At 46.5% G+C, this 21,286-nt stretch overlaps 1 protein-coding gene across 1 annotated transcript in view; it reads left to right on the forward strand.

Moving 5' to 3' along the window:
- PTPRG (protein tyrosine phosphatase receptor type G) overlaps positions 1 to 21,286 on the forward strand; it is a 578,709-nt gene that overhangs the window by 463,034 nt on the left and 94,389 nt on the right. Inside the window, exons 9-12 of the mRNA XM_047095189.1 lie at positions 5,980 to 6,164; positions 9,348 to 9,456; positions 15,686 to 15,735; positions 17,468 to 18,245. Coding sequence (XP_046951145.1) covers positions 5,980 to 6,164; positions 9,348 to 9,456; positions 15,686 to 15,735; positions 17,468 to 18,245 — 1,122 coding nt within the window. The remainder of the gene's footprint in view (positions 1 to 5,979; positions 6,165 to 9,347; positions 9,457 to 15,685; positions 15,736 to 17,467; positions 18,246 to 21,286) is intronic.

Below are 21,286 nucleotides of genomic sequence, written 5' to 3' on the forward strand. Positions count from 1 at the left end.
TGAGATCATGACCTGAGCCGAGGTCGGACGCTGAGCCGACCGAGCCGCCCAGACGCCCCAGGGTATGCCAATTTTTAAAGTGCCATGTGAGCCCAGTAGCTTGCCCCTATATTTGCCACTGGCTGTGAGTCTTAGAGATTCCTGTTCAGCCCCAGTAGTCACTATCATCGTCACCCCAACCCCGTGAGGAGGGTATTGCCAGGTATTAACGAGAATACCCATTTTATTAACGAGAATACTGTGCAGGAGGCTGGCTCCAAAGTCTGTGCTTTATTATACCAGCTTTTCCAGAGTGTGCCATACAATTCTGTAATGCTCTGTTTTACATTTTGAATTTTCAGGGGTGTTTTTTGGAAAGAAGGGTTTCCATCACTGAAAAAGCCAGCAAAAGTTGACAACACAGAGCACAATAATGTGTTGTCTCCTTCCTTGCCTATTGTTTGGAAGGCACCTGGTCACTCCACCTCCCCCAGCCTCCGAGCGTCCTGGGAGTTTTGTCACCTCTGTAGACTGAACTTTTTTTTTTTTTTTTTTTTTGATGGGCAAACATCCCCCCTGCGGAAGGTGTGAGTCTAGGGACAGGGTCTTCCTACGAACTTGAGGCCCTGAAGTGATCCCAGAGATGGATTGTGTGGCACTGATTCTGTACATGGGAACTTTACCAGTGGTCCTGACTGGAGAGCAGAATGCCTTCCTTCATTCTGTGAATGAAATTTGAGGCCCTGCTGAGGGCATTAGTGATGAAGAGTGTGGTCCATGCCCTGCAGGTACTTACAGTCCTGTCACAGGGACGGAGAAGTGGACAGCTGAGGGGGACACATGTGATGGGCAAGTTAAAATGGGGAGCAGAGGGGCCCTGGGAGCACAGAGATGTCAGAGGGGAACTGTGAGGTTGGATCAAGACCCTCAGGGAAGCCGGGTGGGGGGCAGAGGGGTTGCTGGCCAGAGAGAAGAGTGGAAGAAAATGGCAGGCATGGCGGGGGTGATGGCACACGGAACATGGACAGCAGAGGAACCCACCCACCCAACATGCCACTCATTCTGGCAGTATTTATTGAGGGCCTGCTCTGTGTCAGGCTCTGTGCTTTGTGAGTTTATTTATTAATTTTGAGAGAGAGAATGCAAGCAGGGGAAGGACAGAGAGAGAGAATCCCAAGCAGGCTGCACACTATTCGTGCAGAGCCCGACGCAGGGCTCGATCCCCCAGGAACCGTGAGATCATGACCTGAGCCGAAATCAAGAGCCAGACATTCAGTGGACCGAACTACCAGGCACCCTGGGTCAAGCTCAGTCTTCACCACCAGGGATAATGCGGCAGACAAGACAGGAAAGATGCTAGCCTCTTGGAGTTTCCATTCTGGTGGGGAGGTAGATTACTTACCAAAGACATTCAGCAAAGTAAATAATATAATTGCACACAGAAGAGTCTCCACTCTGAGGCCGAGTGGACCTCTCTGAGGCCGAGTGGACCTCTCAGGCTGTGTTGAGAGGCGGAATTCAGTGCTAAGAACGCAAGCGTCTTCAGATAAAAGCTTGGCCTCCCTTTATTTTCCAGATCAAGGATCAGCAAACCAGTGACCTACAGGCCAGAACTTGACCACTTTTGTACAACCATGAGTTAGGAATAATTTTTTTTTTTTAATTTTGAACAGTTGAAAAAACACCCAAGATTTCCTAACGCCTGAAAATCAAATGTGTGAACTATTTTTTTTAATTTTTTTATTGTTTGTTTATTTATTTATTTATTGGTAAAAAAAGGTGATTTTATTTATTTTTTAATATGAAATTTATTGTCAAATTGGTTTCTGTACAACACCCAGTGAACTATTTTTAAGTTTAAATAAATTGAATTAAAAATGACTAATATAGACGACTTGGTATCTAGCTCTGCAGATAAAAAGAAAAGAAAGAAGAAAGTCCTGTGAAATTGGAATGTAGTGTCCGGGAATAAAGGTTTACTGGAGCACAGCCACACTCGTTCCTCTGCATACCGCCTGAGCTGGTTTTGCACTTCAAAGGCTGAGTTTACTATTTGCAACAGAGACTGTGCGGTTGGAAAAGCTGGAAACATTTGCTGTCTGGCCCTTGACCAAAAAAGTTTGCCAACTCCTGTTGTTGGTCCTTCTAGTACTCTGCAAATCTGGCCCAGAAAAACCCTCCCTCTCAGGGCGGTGGTGGAGATAGATGGAGAGAGAAAAATTTCTTCTCTGCCTGCTCGTCTCAGGTGGGACAGAGCTCCTCAGCCTGTAAATGCTACTGCATGCTTCAGTATGTAGTCTGGGACAAGCGGGGGCCCTCTGGAGGCGCCTCAGTGAGGTTCCATCTGAGTGGGTGGTCTCATTAGAGGTCTGACCTGCCTCCTTTGTGAGCCTCACTCAGTACATTGTCTAGTACATTGTCATATACCTGAAATTGATGTAACATAGTATGTCAGTTACACTCACATAATTTTTTTTTTTTTAGGAAGGTCCTATTGGACAAAGATTCTCCCTAGTTGTCAACGTCACCCACAGATTCTCCAAAATGGGATGTTAACTGATAATCTCAGCATTTAAAAACTTAAAGTGCTAGTTTCAAATAAAAGGTTTTGACTTTAAGTGTACATACATTTTTTTCTCGTACATTGAGACGGTGGGCTTCTGTACCTCTGCAGGTTCATTCAAAACAGTGAAAAACGCAAGCTCTCTTTATTGACAAGGAAATATTTCCATGACTTAGTGGGTTAAACACAACAGCAGTGTAACAACTATAATGTAAAACCATATCCCATTTACATCAAATTGCGTGCATGTGCTTTTACATGTGCACGAAGAGATACGGGAATGTGAGATCCCCAGAAAGTTAACAGTGGTTATCTCTAGATTCTGGGATTTGAGGTGATTTTTTTTTAGCTTTCTTCTTTTTGTATTACTTGGGTTTCCTTTTAAAACATTAACATGAATCATCTTAATCAGCAAAGAAAAACTGAGCTATTTTAATTTGAAAGAATAAATAAGAAGAATGGTTGCATCCGCATGTGGGTGATAGAATTATTTATGTGATTATGATGTAACTCTTGGAGATATATGCATCCCCATACAGCTCACCACTAATTGGAGCAGAGGAGTGATGTCTTCAGAATAAGGGAGTTTAAATAAGAACATGGTAGGAGGTGAGAAGAGATGTAGAAATCAGGAAATTTGACATGGTCATCACTGTAAGATATGGAAGCTTTCCAATATATGAATCTCCTGGGTTCATTATTGGCACCTGGAAAGATGGGGTGTAGATCTTTCCTTGATTCCTCTCTCTCCCCCCTCCCCCGCCCGTGCTCTGTCTTGAGAAACTACCAGCCACATAGGCAGTTGGGGTATTTAAAAGCGGTATGTTAGCGCCACCTAGTGTCCTCCTGCTGTCACTGCCCCCTAGCGTCTCGCTGCGGGCCTCCCTTTCAGATTGCTTGTTTGATGTCCCTGTGCTGGTGGCATTTGCACGGTAGGCAGCAAGATGCCTCCCGGGGTTCTGAGGGGCAGTGGGAATGCCTCATCAATTTAGCCCTTCCTTCTTGTCTCAGTCGCACAAAGTGAATCTCTCCTGCTGAAGCGTGATTTGGCATTTGCAGAGCAAAAGGGTGCCTCCCTGTCAAAACCAATCTCCGCTTTTCTCCAGCAGCCAGGTCCTTAAAGCTGGGCCCGTGTATCTCTGGCAGGAAAGCCATCCTGCTCCCCTGGGCAGCCTTGGGCTTGGGGCTCTCGGTTGGAAAATAGGGGAGTGTGGCTCGCGGTAGGCTGCTGGCCATGTAATTGTGTCTCTGGGAGATGCCAGAACCAAGCCCTGGAGCCTGACCCATCTCCTCCGGTGTTGCTCACCTCCTGCACCCCAAGGCGGAGTGTGGTCCTCACTGCCCTCCTCTCCCTCACACTCTTCCTAGGCCGGCACCTCACTGGGCCTCTCAGTTTTACCTCTTTGCTCTAGATCCCGCCATTCTCGGATCCTCTCTCTGGTCTGCAAGCCTGGCCACCCACAGCACCTCTTCACTGCCTCCCCCCTTCCCTCCTGGCTCCTCCAGGTTCTTCTACCGGGAGGTGGAAGCTCAAGGGATCTTGAAGAGTGCAAACCTGCTTGCGTCGTTCTCTGGTTTAGATCTCTCTCGTTTCCCGGTGCCCATAGGATCAAGACCAGACTTGGCTTTTGGGGTATGGGGTCTTTGCAGCTCCACCGGTTAATGCTTGCCTCTTGCCTAGTTCTCTGTGCCTCCATCCAGCCCCTCAGGCCTTCCCCCTGCTGTGGTCCCTCGACATGCCCTCCCTCCCTCCCGTTGATCTCCACTTCTCTGTCAGCTCTCAGGCAGACTCAAGGGAGTCTCTACCAAAGCCTGGGCCACATCCTCCCATAATATGCTTGGAAAACACTGCGTACTTCTCCTCCTGACCATCCATTCCATCCGGGCGTGTGATACCAGCTGCACATGTGTCTTTCTTTGACGAATCTCCATCGCCCCCTTTAGACCAGTGGTTTTTAGCTGGGGGCGACTGGCCTTCCAGGGGACATTTGGCATTATCTGAGGACCATCTTGGTTGTCATAACTCGGGAAGGAAGTACTCCCGGCGTCTCCTGGATGCAGCCAGGGATGCTGCTAAACGTCCAGCAGCGCACACGACAGCCCCCCAGGAGCAGAGAATTGTCTGGCCCGAGGTCGGTACTGCTGAGGCTCAGAAACCCTGCCGTAGACTGTAAGCCCCACGGAGACAGGAATCATGGCCACTGGAAAGGACCCGTTTGAAAACCTAAAATGTTGCACTATTAATGCTACTGTCGACTTGGCTTTGTCTACCGATGGATGTAGAACCACCACATCCCTTCAAACCTGCCGGCCACAAGGAGTGAAAAAGAGAAGTAGCCTGACTTTTCCGTATGCCCTGCATCCGTGTAAATACACAGGGTACTGCTGGTCCAGAGGAAACCCATCCCTGTTTTGTGGCTTTGCTTCAAAATTAAAGTCTCATTTTAAATTATATCGGTTGACACTCTGGTGTATTTACAGTAAAATTTCATCTACAGTTTCACTGTGTCGGGATAGCCCACACATCAGATGGCCTGGCTTCTTCAAAAAAGTCATCAGGAAAAAAGGCCAGGGACTGTAATAGATTTAAAGGGCTAAAGCATTGTGATAACTAACTGCAATATGGGATGGGGCGGGGGGGGGAATGGCTGTAAATTATCATTGGACATGACTGGGGAAATCTGAATATGGACTATATATCAGATAATATTACTGAATTAATGTTTATTTTCTTAAGTATGATAATGCTGTGACGGTTATTGCCTTAGCTCAGGCTGCTACCACAAACTACCATAGCCTGGGAGGTTTGTCAACCGCAGAAATTTTGTTTTCTCACAGTCCCAGAGGCTTGGGACCCTGGGGTAAGGCACCGGCAGATTTGCTGTCTGGTAAGAGCCTGCTTCCTGCTCCGTAAGACGGCTGTCTGCTTGCATGGTGAATGGGTGAGGGGGTGCCTCTGGGGTCTCTTTTATAGAAAAACTAATCCCCTTCATAATGAGGGTTCCATCCTCATGACTCAGTTGCCTTCCAAAGACCCCACCTTCAAATACCGTGACATTGGGGATCAGATTTCAGCATATGAATTTGCAGAGGGGGACGCAAGTGTGCAGTCCAATGCAATTATATAAGAGAATGCCCTTATTCTGAGGAGATGAAGGCCAAAGTATTAAGGAGGGAAGCATCAGCATGTTTGCAACTTGCTTTCAGTGATTTTGCAAGAAAACAATTGCGTGTGTGTGTGTGTCTGTGTGTGTGTGTGTGAGTGAGAGTGTGAGGTGCAAAATGTTAGCAGTGGGTGAAACTCGGTAAAAGGAGTACGGATATTTCCTGTACTACGATGCCAGCTTTTGGGGGTTAGAATCTTTAAGAACTCGGGCACGTGGTGGAATCGCGTGTTGTCCCGGGAGCCCCTGAGCTTGGCCGTGTGTTGTCTTCAGTTTGCAGCTCTCCGCCCATCCACATGAAGGTGCAGCCTCTGAACCAGACGGCGCTGCAGGTGTCCTGGAGCCAGCCGGAGACCGTCTACCACCCACCCATCATGAACTACATGATCTCCTACAGCTGGACCAAGAACGAGGACGAGAAGGAGAAGACGTTTACAAAGGACAGCGACAAAGACTTGGTAAAACCTCGCTGTGTTCATAACTGCCCTTGCAGTTATGAGGGTAGCCCCCGCCGCGTCTCTTACTATCCGTGCACTGCACGGCGTGCCTTATCTGTGCCTGCTGAGGGCGCTGTGCTGCGCATCGCAGTGGCTATCTGTGGGAGCCATGGCTGGGACCCCCCTGGGCTCCTTCCACCCTTCCGCTTCCTGGCTACACCACCGGAAAAAGCTAGGTAGTTTCTTTGTAATCAGGCTCTTCAAAACTGACTGCTTATTCTTACATTATTTCCAAAACACAACCAACAGGGGCTTCTGGGTGGCTCAGTCGGTTGAGCGTCCAGCTTCAGCTCAGGTAGCAGTCTCACGGCGGTGAGTTCAAGCCCTACATCGGGCTCTCTCCTGTCAGCGCAGAACCCTCTTCCAATCATCTGTCCCCTCTGTCTCTGTGCCCCTCTCCCACTCGTGCGCCCTCTCTCTCTGGCTCTCTTAAAAATAAATAAAACATTAAAAAAAAAAAACCAACCAACAAAAAACCAGAAAGCTTCCATTAAGCCCTTTTTTAAATCTGATGTGGCTGTTGTAAGTATGAGGTGTGCAAATGTACAACAGGTCCTGGCACATAAGTGCTGGATAAGCCCCAAGCTATTACTATTATAGTTCTTCCTTTTCCTCTCCTCCTCTTCCCCCTCCTCCTCCTCCTCCTCCTCCCCCTCCTCTTCCCCACTAGTACTCTAGTCACCTGCACCGTCAGCTGCCCAGAGTCCCCACCACTCCCTTGGTCACAAATGATCAGCCTCACACATTACCATTTCACACTGGACCCCTGTGGCCATGTGATTTTTAACCTGTGTTCTCAGACTCTCAGATACTCTAATATCTGACGTCACTCTAAGCTGTCTCTGCCCAGCCCAGCTTCTCGTCCTAACCATTTACGGAAGTGTTTAGAGGCCAACACCCACCAAGGCCCTTCAGAACAGGTGCTTGCAGATGCCATCTTCTTCGCTATGAAAGCAAACCCTCCAGCAAGCACGAGGCTTGAAGCCTTTGCATAGAAACTCAAAGTGACACATTTGGTTTAAAAGCCTTCCACTTACTGTTAATGAAAAAAAAAAGGCTGTGGAATAATGAAACCGTAATTGTACGTGCACATGAAAAATACAGTAGCACCAAGTGGGATTCTTAATGACTGTTATCACTTTTTTTTTTTCTTTCCAATACAGAGTCCCCAGGGCCCATTCAATCAGTTACAGAATAATACTTTTCATATTCTTTTAGATGAAGATTCTTTTACTTCATTTCCATTTATATTTTCAATTTCCCCACTAGACATTGTTATGTGGGTCACATTAGGGAATGATGAGCCTCATGAAATCAGAGGGAAATCTATTGAAAGGCACCCAAGGTTATGATGTGTTTTAACCTTTCTCTTGTCACTATTGGAAGTCCGTAAAGGGTTTTTCTCGTTCTCGAGTACAGATGACTTACATTAATCAGCAGAAACTAGGCGCTTACGCGGTTTCTTGTTCTAAGTGGAAAATAATTAAACACACAAAGATAAATAGATACCGGCTGGGAGTGAATTCTAATAAACCCCTGCATAGATGGAGCAAAGATTTCGCTCTGAACAAAGACAGACCAGGGGGTCAGAGGTTTAGAGAATGAGGCATTAATTAGTTTATGAGAGAAAGAGAGAGAAAAACCTGCTTTGACAGCAAGTTTTTTTTTTTTCTTTTTTTAAGCAGAATTTTCTGGGGGTGGTTATTTTCTTTGGGGACACAAAATTAATTTTCTTAATTCCTCAAGAAGTTGAGAGTGCTGATGTAGTGGGAGCAAAGCTGTTCTCTACCTTACGGCTACTGGGGTTAGAAACCTAAAAGGAACACTTTTTTTTTTTTAATTTTTTAAAATTTATTTATTGTTTATTTATTTATTTTTGAGAAAGAGAGAACACAAGTGATCAAGAGGCAGAGAGTGAGGGACAGAGAGTGAATCCCACGAGGGGCAGAGAGAGAGAGAGAGAGAGAGAGAGAGAGAGAGAGAGAGAAAGTGCAGAGCCTGAAGCAGGGCTCAAACTCACAAATCATGCGATCACGACCTGAGCTGAAGTTGGACTCTTAACCGACTGAGCCACCCAGGCGCCCCCAATTCTCTCATTTTCAAAGACTCTTAGAATAAAGCTTTGAGGAACAGGGATTTGGATTTGGCTGGTGATGCTTGACCAGGGACTGACAAGACGTTCTCTAGAAAGAGCCGGATAGCAAAATGGGGGGGGGGGGTGCTCTCCAGGTCATTAGGTCTTTATGGCAGCTACTCAGCTCTGCCGTCGTAGGCTGAAAGCTGCCACAGACAACATGAAAATGAATGGGCATGGCTGTATGCTAATAAAACTTTATTAAAAAAAAGGAAACAGTAGGCAGGATTTGGCCTGTGGGCTGTGGCTTGCTGGACTCTGTGTTAGACCAGGGGCATTCTTTACGTTATGTGGTGTGGAATGCCTGCGGACAAGGTTTGCATGGCGTGTGTGCTACAGGACTCACAAGCATCCTGTGAGGTAGCTACTGCTTTTTGCATTTAACAGTGGAAGGTAGCAGAGGCTGGAAGACATTAAGCAACTGACTTGGAATCACACGGCCAGCGAGTGGTGTGACAGGGGTGGGTCTCATGTCATCTGGACTCTAATCAAGTGTTCTGACCTAGCCTCGTGCCCCATAGTATCCATCCATCAAGTACAATGAGGCCTCTGAACTGCCAAGAAACGTATACGCCAAGATTTTGTTGTTGATATTAAAAACTCTGCCTGCTTCTGGAAGTTTAGTATATTTGGTAATTCTAGAGGCTGCCTAGGGTAAATAATTACAGTCTATAACTGGACTAAAGGAAAGAATCCCAAGCCTTGTGAGGACGAAGATGGCCGAAGACATGTTCCAGGCTGGTCAAGGATGAGTCCGGACTGATTTTGTTACATCTGCTATCCTGCACGTTTCAGTGTTGAAAACAGATTCCCAGCCAGTTATTTCTAAACGTTCTTTCCCTTCAAACTGAGCCTCCGGTCAGCAGGGGAGCATCGTGTCTGTCAGGCTTTGCCATGGTACCCAGAAACCTAAAAGGAATACTTAACATTATTTTAGGTTTGGTTTTAGAAGGTCAGGCATGTACCAGCCCTCAAAACCAACTCACTGCCCTTTCTTTCTTCACCTGCAGAAAGCCACCATTAGCCACGTGTCACCGGATAGCCTTTACCTGTTCCGCGTCCAAGCCGTCTGTAGGAATGACATGCGCAGTGACTTCAGCCAGACAATGCTCTTTCAGGGTAAGGCCAGTTCCCCTCTTCTCTGGCCCCAAGTGCCCCTGCACCCCTCCTTTGTTATGCTTTATCTGTTTTCTTCTTGACGTGCCTGGTCAGAAGAAATAAGCCTGGCCTAAGAATCAACATGGAGTTTGTTTTTGTTTTTTTTTTTAATTTTTTTTTTCAACGTTTTTTTATTTATTTTTGGGACAGAGAGAGACAGAGCATGAACGGGGGAGGGGCAGAGAGAGAGGGAGACACAGAATCGGAAACAGGCTCCAGGCTCCGAGCCATCAGCCCAGAGCCTGACGCGGGGCTCGAACTCACGGACCGCGAGATCGTGACCTGGCTGAAGTCGGACGCCTAACCGACTGCGCCACCCAGGCGCCCCAACACATGGAGTTTTAAATCACGCCTGAAAAGCCTGAGGAATTTAAGCCTGTCTTTTAGGTTGGGGGTTTCATAGGCCAGAAGACAGGGAACAAGAGCAGAGTGTGGATCATTTTGTTTATTGTTATTGCCATATTCCAACTGTGGGGAACCAAGTATTTGTCTAACACTGCGTCATCACAAAAATCACATCCTAGTCGTGTTATGGAGTATCGCCTTTGGATTTTTAGCATGATTCACTTAGCTATTCTCTTAAGAACTAGAGCCCAAACATATAGCACACTCCTTTTTTTTTTAAGTTTATTTATTTATTTTGAGAGAGACAGAGACCGCATGAGTAGAGGAGGAGCAGAAAGAGAGGGAGAGAGAGACAGAGAGAGGGAGGATCCCAAGCAGGCTCCACACTGGCAGTGCACAGCCTGATGCAGGCCTCAAACCTGTGAAACCGTGAGATTGTGATCTGAGCCGAAACCGAGAGTTGGATGCTTAACTGACTGAGCCACCCAGGCGCTCCTACAGCATGCCCTTCTCGCTTACAAGCCACATAAATGAGCCTTTGCTTGCAGGATCCTTGGGTTTCTGGAGAAATAGCTCTATGCTCCTGCTGAGATAGGGTCTGGTAGAACATTCCAGAGTCAGGACTAGGGTCAGTCAAAGGAAGCATTTACCTTCGTGCAAAATTTAAGAGTACCAAAAAACTCCGTACTCAAGGTATGTTGTATTTTACCAGAACTTTTTTTCGAAGCAAAATCCGTGCAAAATGTTCGTGGAGAAAATACACAAATTCTAAATAACGTTAGGATCCACTCTGTCTTAACTTGCCCCAACCTAATCCCAGTCCTGGTTCTAGTGAAACTTTATTTCGTGACTTTATTTGGTGACTTGGTTTGGGGACGTGCACCAAGACCAACGTGGCGGGAGGGACCAGGGCACTGGACCTTGCTGTGCTAGGCTGAGGTCCTCACTGGTAAGGTTCTTCACACCTGGGATCCTCAGTTTCAGAGAAACCTACGCCCCAGGCCAACGGCTCTTAACTTTTTTGAGTCCTGTATCTGAGGAAGTCTTTGGACCCTTCCCGTAGAAAAATCCAGAGTTTTGGGTACAACTTCAGGGGCCCCATCAAGCCCGTAGGTCCTGAACCAGCAGCGTCAATCAGCATCATCTAGAAGCCTGTGAGAAATGCACATTTATGGGCCTCTCCCTGAACAATTGCCTCAGAATCTCTGATGGTGGGGCCAGGAATCTCAGTTCTAACCAGATGGCCCACCTGGCATGCACAGTGAAGACTGAGAGGCACTGGTGTAGAGCTGGGGCCCTGGAATGAGGGCCCCGGCTTTGAGTCCACCTGCCACTCAGTGTTTCTGGAACTCAGAGAATGGTTATTAGCTCCCCCAAGCTGCAGCGTCCCCGTCCGAAAAGCGGCGGTATTGAAGGTACCGACCTCACAGGGACCTTGTGGAATGGCGTGTGGTGAAACATGTAAAGTAATTAGCAGAGTGCCTGGTACCAACTATAAATATCACCTTAGTACTAGGTTTGACATAAAAAGAAAGGGTGAACTCAGGGTAAGAAACCCTCCAGCTTTAGATTCCCTCTAAGGATCCCTTCTAGCTTTACAGTTCGGCATTTAGCATTTAAATACTCTTTGCTAGTGTTCACATTATGTCATCCTTTCGTTTAAACTAATTGAAACGAGCATCGCTGTGTTTTTTTCATGCGACCCCCTGTGCCCTGCGTGTTTTGGCCCCTCTGCCTGTGTTGACGAGGGTCCACAGGCCAGAGCCAGGTCTGTGCGGCCCAGAGGAGAGAGAATAGAAGGCCACAGTGGGAGTTTGCTGAGGCCAGGGCCCTGGAACTTTGGACACATAAATCATGATTAGGCCTCCCGTGTGCTCCGACCAAGAACCTAGAATCTGCAGAACTGCCTGTCCTGATTAATAGGCCCCTGAGCTTGCTGGCTTCTGTGTGGACTTTGAAAAATTAAATGTTTGTAATGTAATGTAATTCAAAAAGGCCTTGTCAGCTATAAATTCCAAGCATGGAATATTTAACATGTCTGATCACAGAGACTAGTTGGAAATGGCCAATGTCTCCTTTGTCTAGAAAGACTCACTTTGTTCAGAGGTGGACGTGCGTTTCCTCATTTTCTATATTGTTGCTTGTCCCTATACGTTGACAGAGGGGCGTGGATCCTCCGGGCCTCCCCACGGTGGCTTTTGCGTCTTCCCTAAATCAGGCATCTGGTGGGCAGTGTACGAACTAACTCTTCGGGGAGGCTAGCACACCTCATCTTGAGAGCCAAGGATGCGTTTGTGAGCAGTGGAGCCCAGCGTGCAAAACTGATCAACTGTTAGGACTCAAGTCTTAAAAGGGAGTGGAAAAAAGCTTAAGGAATTTCACAGAGGCCTGGTTCAGAATAATTAGGTTTCCCAGTGATGAAGTTTACATCTGGTTTGGGAGCATGAGGAAGCCATGTTGGAATGTTTACATTATGGTAAATACACTATTAAGTGTTACATATTTACTTGAGTGTGACAAATATAATAGTAATAATAGCAAGCAGTATCCATGAATGGCTCACAGTTACAGAGCCTTTTCCCATAAGTTAGTAAGTTATTTCATTTGACCCCATGGCAGTGGCAGCTTGTAAGGTACATGTTATTTTACTGATGGAGAGATGATGTTCCAGGCAGTCGAGTAACTTGCAGAAAAAAAACAACAGCAACAAGAAGAAAAAACCACTTGGCCACTAAGCAGTGTCTTGATTTCTTATTCCAAATCCAGATCGTTTATACATAGCAACAGACCACCCCTAAATATTACCCTATGGCCCCCGTAATTCAACAAAAACGGGTGGAAAGATCGATTGCTTCGTGTTCAAAGCCTGTCTACAGTTCTCAACGGTCATAGAAAGTAGTGGTTCTTGAGCTTTTCTCTGAGCCACAGACCCATTAGGCAGCCTGAAGCCAATGGATCCCGTCTCACAATCACTTAAAATAAATAAGTAAAATACACAGAAGAGGGAACCAATTATGCTCAAATACAGTTGTCAAAATATTTTAAACACATAAATTTGGGAATATAGTCATATATGCTTTTTCCTTTTTTTATTAAGGCATCGAAGGACAAGCATTGGGTCGGCTTGCTACCTTGATGTCTGAGTGGCGACAAACATAAATGTTGCGGCAGAATAGCTACGACAATTATAAGGGAGTATAAAAATACCTGACTTCAGTCAGAGACAAAGTCACAGGTCCTGCTGGGGCTGCTGAGATGTGTTGGCTGCTCTCATGGCAGAAGGAGAGCCTTGGTTTCACATCAGTGAGAGCTTAGTGGGAAAAAGCAGATGCCTTTTTTTCCTGTCCCTGAATCCCCCTGGGCCCATGGGTGCCAGGTTAAGCATTTCTGATACCAACGGTCCCCCGGAGAAACTTCCTGGTCACCGCAGCTTGAACCAGCCCGGTAGAAACTGTCAAACGTTAATGAGAAGTATGTGTGCTGAGTTGCTGCTTCGTTTCTGGGCCTTAATCAGAGCCCTTTGTAAAGGGCAGGTGACACAGGTCTCTTTAGATGACCCGCTTTAACGAAGGGAGGTGAGTACACCTTTCTGAGACAGCACCGTATCGATCCTAGAGCAACTAAAAGATGGTAGGAGGTTATAGTTAGTCCCGGAAAAGAGCTGTTCACTTCCTAGGCTGCTCTGTTTGACTTGGTTGCATTGACTTCTAAATGGGTCTCCTCTCCACGTTCATCTCTTTCCAACTATGCATCTCTTTCCAAAGTCGAGAGTTCATCTCGACTTTCCAACTATGCCAAATGAATGTGTCATTAGGCTGGGGGTTGCAGACTCAGGTGCCCCTGGGGCCATGCAAGGCACATGTATAGACACGGGGAGGGTTATCCACGGGAAGCTGGACATCCTACATCCACCATCCACTGAGGGATGCTCAGTCCCTGCAGGGAGGAGAGTTCAGTTTTACTGAATATTGTGACTTTACAGGATAAGCAGGAAATTGGGATTTTTAGTTTGAAAGCTATTGCAACAAATTCAGTTTTAAAAAAGCTTGCAGGCCAAACAAAAATTATGCCAGTCGTTTGCCACTCCTGGTTTAGGTAAAAACTTACAACAGACACGCATATTGTATACTTTGGTATTTAGCTTTTTTTTTTTTTTTTTTTCTGATCTTTCAGTGCCATGTATATATAGGAAGCAAACTTTTAGTTTATATAACACTGTTTGGAGATAACCACAAAGAAGCACTTTGCTATTTTCTTTAATTAGACTGTTTGGCATTATTCACAGTAGTGAAGCAACCCAAGTGTCCACTAACAATGAATAGATAAACAAAATGCTATGTGTGTATACAGTGGAATATTATTCAGCCTTGAAAAGGATGGAAATTCTGACACATGGCCCAGCATGGATGAACCTCAAAGACCTTGTGCTAAATGAAATAAGCCAGTCACAAAAAGGCAAATATATATGATTCCACTTATGTGAAGTATCTAGAGTAGTCAAACATATAGAAACATCAAATAGAATGGTGGTTGCCAGAGGCTGGGAGAAAAGTGAATGGGTACAGAGTTTCAGTTTTGGAAGATGAAAAATTCCGAGATTGGTTGCACACCAATGAAAACGTACCTAACACTACTGAACTGCACACTTAAAAGTGGTTAAGATGGGGCACTTGGGTGGCTCGGTTGAGCATTCGACTCTGGATTTCAGCTCAGGCCATGATCCCAGGGTCATAGGATCAAGCCCTTCGTCGGGCTCTGCCCTGATCATGGAGCCTTCTCTCTTTCTCTCTCTCTCTCTCTCTCTCAAAAATTAAAAAAAAAAAATTAATCAGTTAAGATGGTAAATTTATGTGTATTTTACCACAATTAAACATTTTCTAGAGTTATATTGTTTAACAACAATAAGAGGCAGAACCACAGGAAGGAACGAACATCAGAACGAATGTTGTGTGGGTCATATCAGAATTTGACAATTTAAAGCAATGAAGCGATGAAGGCGGTATCTTATGGGGCTTTAAAACTGAATAGAAATAAAATATAAAATATATGACAGCACACAAAAGGCGAGGCAGGCAAATAGGGTTAAACTATTGTACAGTTCTTATGTTTTTAGGAAGTGGTACAAGTGCTAGTTTAAGGTAAACTATAGTAAGTTCAGGATTCACGTTATAATCACGGAATTGATAATATAGGAAATTATAAACAAAAAGATGGTAGGTAGGGGGGTTGTCTGGCTGGCTCAGTCAGAAGAGCATGTGACTCTTGATCCGAGGGTCGTGAGTTTGAGCCCCAAGTTGGGTACAGAGATTACTAAAAAAATAAATAGACTTGAAAAGAAAGATGATAGGTAGGAACAGTGCAATAATGATTCCATTTATATGAAATCAAAGATAGACAAAACAGAGGTCAGAATTGTGGGTTACCTTTTGGAAAGGTGGGGTCAGTATTGGGGGCTTATGCAAACCTTCTGGAGTGCTGGCCAACATCTATATATGTCTCAATATGGGTAGTAGTTACACAGGTGTTTATAGAGAAAATTACTGGGACAGTGCACCTAAAATTTGTAGATTTACTTATGTAAGTTTTACTTCAAAACAGAAAACAATTAATTTTTTTTTTAATTTAACTAATACCATAAGACAAGAGTCAGCAGGCAAGCTACATAGCCCTGTGAAAGGTTTTTTAATGACTCACAAGCTAAGAAGGGTTTTACATTTTTAAATGGTTGGGAAAAAATCTACAAAGGAATATCTCATGACAGGTGAAAATTATATGTAAATCATAAGTTTTATTGGAACAACAAAAAAAGGTATATTGTTTACGATGTAATTTCTTTGTTTCTCAGCTAACACTACTCGAATATTCCAAGGGACCAGAATTGTTAAAACAGGAGTGGTAAGTAGCAAACGGTAATTGCTTTGTTCTGGCTGGTTGTTAACTCGCATGCAGTTAAAACTGTGACCACGAGGTGGCAGTAAGATGTTGTTAAACTGCTCTTGAAGAGGTGAAAATACAGAAAAAATCACATTTCTCCCTCTTTATAATTCAATGTGTTATGAAAAGAAGCTTGGCGACAGTTAAAGCAGTTGTGTTGTACTGTATAGTTCCTATCAAGGTAAAAACTCCATATTTTAAATTATTTATAATCTGTGGGATCATACAATGTAAGAGTGCAAATGAGTGCAAAAGGTCTGTTCCAAGCCCTTCGTTGAACATATGCTAAAATTCAGAGGTTGTCATTTCCCCAGAGTTATGTGGATTTGCAAGTTTCTGGAGCCTCAATTAATATCTAAACTTTCCCATTCCTAGTGTAACTAACAATCATAATATTAATCACAGTGTTGGTAATAACAGTAATAGTCTAAAATTTACTAGCATTCCCTGGGTTTTAGATGATTTTATTATTTTATTTACTGCTTGCAGCATCCCATAAGACTAGTGTTACTACTGTTTCCATTTTACAGAGGAAACTGAGGCTTAGTGAGTTAAAACAATGTGCTCAGCATCACCCAGACAAGAGGTTGTCAACTCAAGCCCAGACCGTCTGACCTCTATGTCCTGGATGCTTTGTCTTATGTGGCATTTAGCATTAGAAACGAACATGTGCTAACATTGGCCTTCCTTAGACTACAACGTTTCCCAAGTGAAATATGGTGATAACGTTAAGGAACCAAAGTGGCTCTGGCTGTATTGTTTTGAACTATTAAGTGAGGGGATGGCATTCTGGATGCTTATACCAGGTTATAAGAACTAAAACAGGTAACTTAGAGCAACATTTCGTGTTTTTCCAAGATACCATTATCTGCTTCTCACACAGAAGCCCCAGTTTAGGATGGTGGGAAGAATGAGTTGAGGCTTGAACACAGGCGGCCCTGCCTCTAGCCCTTAATATCTCTGTGCCTTGGTTTCCTGACCTGTAAAATGGGGTGATGATCCTGTGTGCCTCATGTACCTGGGTGTAGAGGTCCCCATGGATAGACCCAGAGACTCCGGAAGCAGCAGCGGCTATACGGGACCCACGAGGAAGACGCAGGGCTGTAAGCCACTTCCCAGAGTGTGCAGGGTTGAGCGTGGCTCCTCCCGCTGCGGACGTGGACAGCCACGTGCCTTTCTGTCCATCCGCTTCCTCACTTTGAGACGGAGGAACCAGACCCTGGAGGGCTTTTCTAGACCTGGTTGCTGTGTGTTCTCCATGAGAGCCAGTGATACATATGAAAAAGCAGGGACTCCTGCCTCTGGCAGGGTCAGCCCAGGATCATGTGACCATCTGATGTTGCTGATTTATTGCTTAGCAGATATTGGTCTTTATACCAACTTTAATGGTACTTACTTTTCTTTTTTCTTTTTTTTTTTTTTTTTTTTTGCCACTCACTGAGCTTCTTCCTAAGCAAAAGTGGTGAAGTGTTGGTTTGATACGCTAGTTGAATTTTTTAATGCGCTCAAAGTGATTGTAAAACTGTTGAGACCGGAGGTGGTCATGAGACCACGGACCACCTCATGTCAGCCTTGGTACCACAAAAACCTACTGAGGGTCATAAGCAGGGCCTTTTTCCCAATCCTGATGACTGACATGGCTCTGCTTTCTCTTCTGTCCCTTCCCCTGACCTCCCCGGGTGACCCTTTGAAGCCCACAGCGTCTCCTGCCTCTTCGGCCGACATGGCCCCCATCAGCTCGGGGTCCTCTACCTGGACGTCGTCCGGCATCCCCTTCTCATTTGTCTCCATGGCGACCGGGATGGGCCCCTCCTCCAGCGGCAGCCAGGCTACCGTGGCCTCGGTGGTCACCAGCACGCTCCTGGCGGGCCTGGGGTTCAGCGGTGGTGGCATCCCGTCCTTCCCCAGCACCGTGTGGCCCACGCGCCTGCCCACGGCCGCCTCTGCCAGCAAGCAGGCCAGCAGGCCCGTCCTAGCCACCACAGAGGCCTTGGCCTCCCCGGGCCCCGACGGCGACTCGGCACCCACCAGGGACAGCGAGGGCGCAGAGGAAGGGGAAAAGGATGAGGAGAGCGAGAGCGAGGACGGAGAGCGGGAGCATGAGGAGGAGGGGGAGAAGGACTCCGAGAAGAAAAAGAGCGGGGTGACCCACGCCACCCAGGAACGGAGCCAGGACGAGCCCACCCCCACCCCCTCGTCTCCCGACAGGACTGCGGAGGCCGGTGGGCGTCAGACTCTGCCTGGGCACGGGCGAGAGCACACTGCCGTCCCTACAGCCCGGCCCGATGATGGGAGGGATGCCCTCCCGGGCCTGGACCCCGGCTCGGTCACCTCCACCCAAGTGCCCGCCACAGTCACAGAGGAGCGTTTCGAAGGGAGTGATCCTGGGAGGCCCCAGATGCCATCGAAAAAGCCTGTGTCCCGAGGGGACAGATTTTCCGAGGATAGCAAATTTATCACTGTCAATCCAGGTAAGTGGCCCGGTCCTCCTGTGAGGCTCCGTGCTGCCGTGAGCAGTCTCCCCCTTTAAGAAAAACCGGGATAGGGAACTTCATGTTCCTGGAAGTGTATGTGTCCCTGGCGTAAGAGACGTGTGTGTGCCTGTATCTGTCTGTCTCTCTTGCTCTCTGGTTTGTTCTAATATGAAGACTTTCTCTCTTATTGTTGCTCGAGGAAGTCTTGCCTTGATGTTTGTTTGCTGGTAAAATCCACTTACCTCAGGGTCCCTCCGAGGACTTGGACACGGTGAGGTAAATGAATTAAAAAAGACATTGATCTTAAGAAGTTTATTCATTAAGATTTCACTCTTTTTCTTTTCTTAAGTTAATCTTGAGAGAGAGAGAGCATGAGTGGGGAAGGGGCAGAAGGAGAGGGAGAGAGAATCCCCCAAGCAGACTCTGCACTATTAGAGTGGAGCCCCTTGTGATGCTCAGACCCATGAACCACGAGATCATGACCTGAGCCAAAATCAGGAGTCAGATGCTTAACCAACTGAGCCACCCAGGAGCCCCTCTTTAAGATTTCATGCTTTTATTTTTTTTAATGTTTATTTTTGCAAGAGAGAGAGAGAGACAGAGTACAAATGGGAGAGGGGGAGAGAGAGAAGGAAACACAGAATTGGAAGCAGGTTCCAGGCTCTGAGCTATCACAGCACAGAGCCCGACGCAGGGCTTGAACTCACGAACCGCGAGATCATGACCTGAGCCGAAGTCAGACGCTTAACCAACTGAGCCACCCAGGCGCCCCAAGATTTCATTCTTTTTAAAAAAAAAATTTTTTTTTAACGTTTATTTATTTTTGAGACAGAGAGAGACAGAGCATGAACGGGGGAGGATCAGAGAGAGAGAGGGAGACACAGAATCTGAAACAGGCTCCAGGCTCTGAGCTGTCAGCACAGAGCCCGACGCAGGGCTTGAACTCACGAACCGCGAGATCATGACCTGAGCCGAAATCGGACGCTTAACCGACTGAGCCACCCAGGCGCCCCAAGATTTCATTCTGTATTCACTTAGCGCCTGTGTTTATGGACCGACTGTTTGGTGCCAGGCCCTGGGTGGGTGCGAACCGAGGTAAGCACAGCCTCTGCCTCTTGAGGCTCACTGTGTAAAGGACTCAGCCACGATGGCACTCAGCTAGAGCGCCCACGGGGAAGCGAGGAAGCCGGGTGTCAACACAGCAAGCGAGCAGGTCCGCTAGCTAGCCAGGAAACTGCCAACTAAAATTGGAGTCTGTGAAACGGTCATAGAGGGAATAAACAGGGTGCCTTTGAAGAGAATCATGAGGAGGTCAGGGACCTCTCTTAACTAAGATAGGCCCAGCTGGGGAAGTGACATTCACGTCGAAACCAAAAGCCTGAGACCCTCCAGCGTGCAGCAGGCTGCTACTAGCTCACCGTCCGAGCCCGGAGATTAGGGCTCTCTGTCCCAGAGCCCTGTTTGCTGCATGAATCACCCAGCTCATGGATGGTGAGAGCAGGGCATGGTTGGTGTGGCCTCCGCCGTGAGGCAACGCTCCCCGTCATCCTGACCAGTGAGATGTGCTGCTCTCTCCAACGCTCAGATCCTAACGAACCATCCTGTTCGTCTCTGCGAGGCAGCCGTGAGCATGAGGGGTTGTTATTGTTGTGAGGGGTTTTCTTAATAAGAAATTCTTCTTTTTGCCAGACTACAAGATGTTTAGCAACAATTTTTTTTGCATCTAAGCTGTTGTGGAGTTATAAGAGTGCAAAAAAAAAAAAGCAACTGGTAAATATTTATTTGCTTTTGCACTTGTAAACATTAAAATTCATCTAAAGCTGAGATCTCGTATGTTAAGATACAACTTAGAATAAATTTTCATGTTTTGAATTACGTTCCTCCTTAAAGCTGGTATGGACTCGTTTTTTGAAGTTTGGGTTTCCTATGGGTGTTGCTCAGTTTGTCTTGATTTTAGGGAAAGGTACAGAGTAGCCTTCCGTGGAGTTGAGTGAAGGAAATACTGGGCCACTTATAAAGCCGTTTGAAGCCATTCCTACATGAATCATGACATTCCCTCTAGGAATGGCTGTGAAACAGAATTTCTTGCATTTGAAGATATTAAAGAAATATTTATGGAGTACCCGCTGTGTTCTGGGCACTGCACAAAGCATTGGGAATAGAACACAGATCAAGGCGGGCTTCTGTTCTCCAGGGGTTTATGTTTTAGTGGAGAAGCTTGAGAATATTGCAAGGAAGAAATGCATAACTTCAAATAGTGCCAGAGTTGGGGGCGGGGGGTGGGCAGTACGGCATCGAGTGTTCAAGGAATGACATTAGTGGAGAGACCCAAGCAGTAAGGAGGTAGCCATGCGGAGATCCATCAGAGAGCATTCTAGGCTGCAGGGATAGCCGGTCTAGAGACCCAACGTGGGGATTCATTTAGAGCAGTTTAAGAGCTATCCGCAGGCCAGTGGTGAGAGTTGGGAGAAGGGATGACGGATGAGTTCACAGATGGGCAGAGCTCAGGCCAGGAGGGGGGCTCATCGTCCGTGCTGAGGATTTGATTCTAACTGAAATGGAAAACCAGTGATGGATTTCAGTGGAGATCCCCTCATCTGATTAACCTTTTGGAAAGACCACTCTGGCCTGTCTGTGGAGATTGCACAGGGAAGGTGAGAGCGGACACTAGAAGCCCGGTTAGGAGGTGATGGCAGGGGTGGCTTGGACCAATGGGGTTTCTCCAAAGACCAGTGATGGACCTTGTTGAAAACGGATTTTCAAACTTGAGCAGCTCCGCCTGTGGACTGAAGGCTCCAACAAAGTAGTATTCTCAGTGTGCTCCTCTTGAACATGTCTTTGCCCACCTTCTGATCAAGGTGACTGTTGAGAGCTTAGGTTGGGAGTGTTTACAGCTCAGAAGACTGGAGAGCAGTGGGGACCTGGGGCACGTTCCAGGTGAGTGGAACTGAGTCAGATTCCAGCTAAAGGGACGAGAAACAGATGGTGAGCACTGTGCGTTTCCAGCCCCAGGGCTGGCGTGTGTGGGTCCCCAGCTT

The sequence above is a fragment of the Lynx rufus genome, unplaced genomic scaffold, assembly GCF_022079265.1.
Source record: "Lynx rufus isolate CCGP_SWC_20201006 ecotype Redwood Valley unplaced genomic scaffold, mLynRuf1.p SCAF_4, whole genome shotgun sequence".
Taxonomy (NCBI): Eukaryota; Metazoa; Chordata; class Mammalia; order Carnivora; family Felidae; genus Lynx; species Lynx rufus.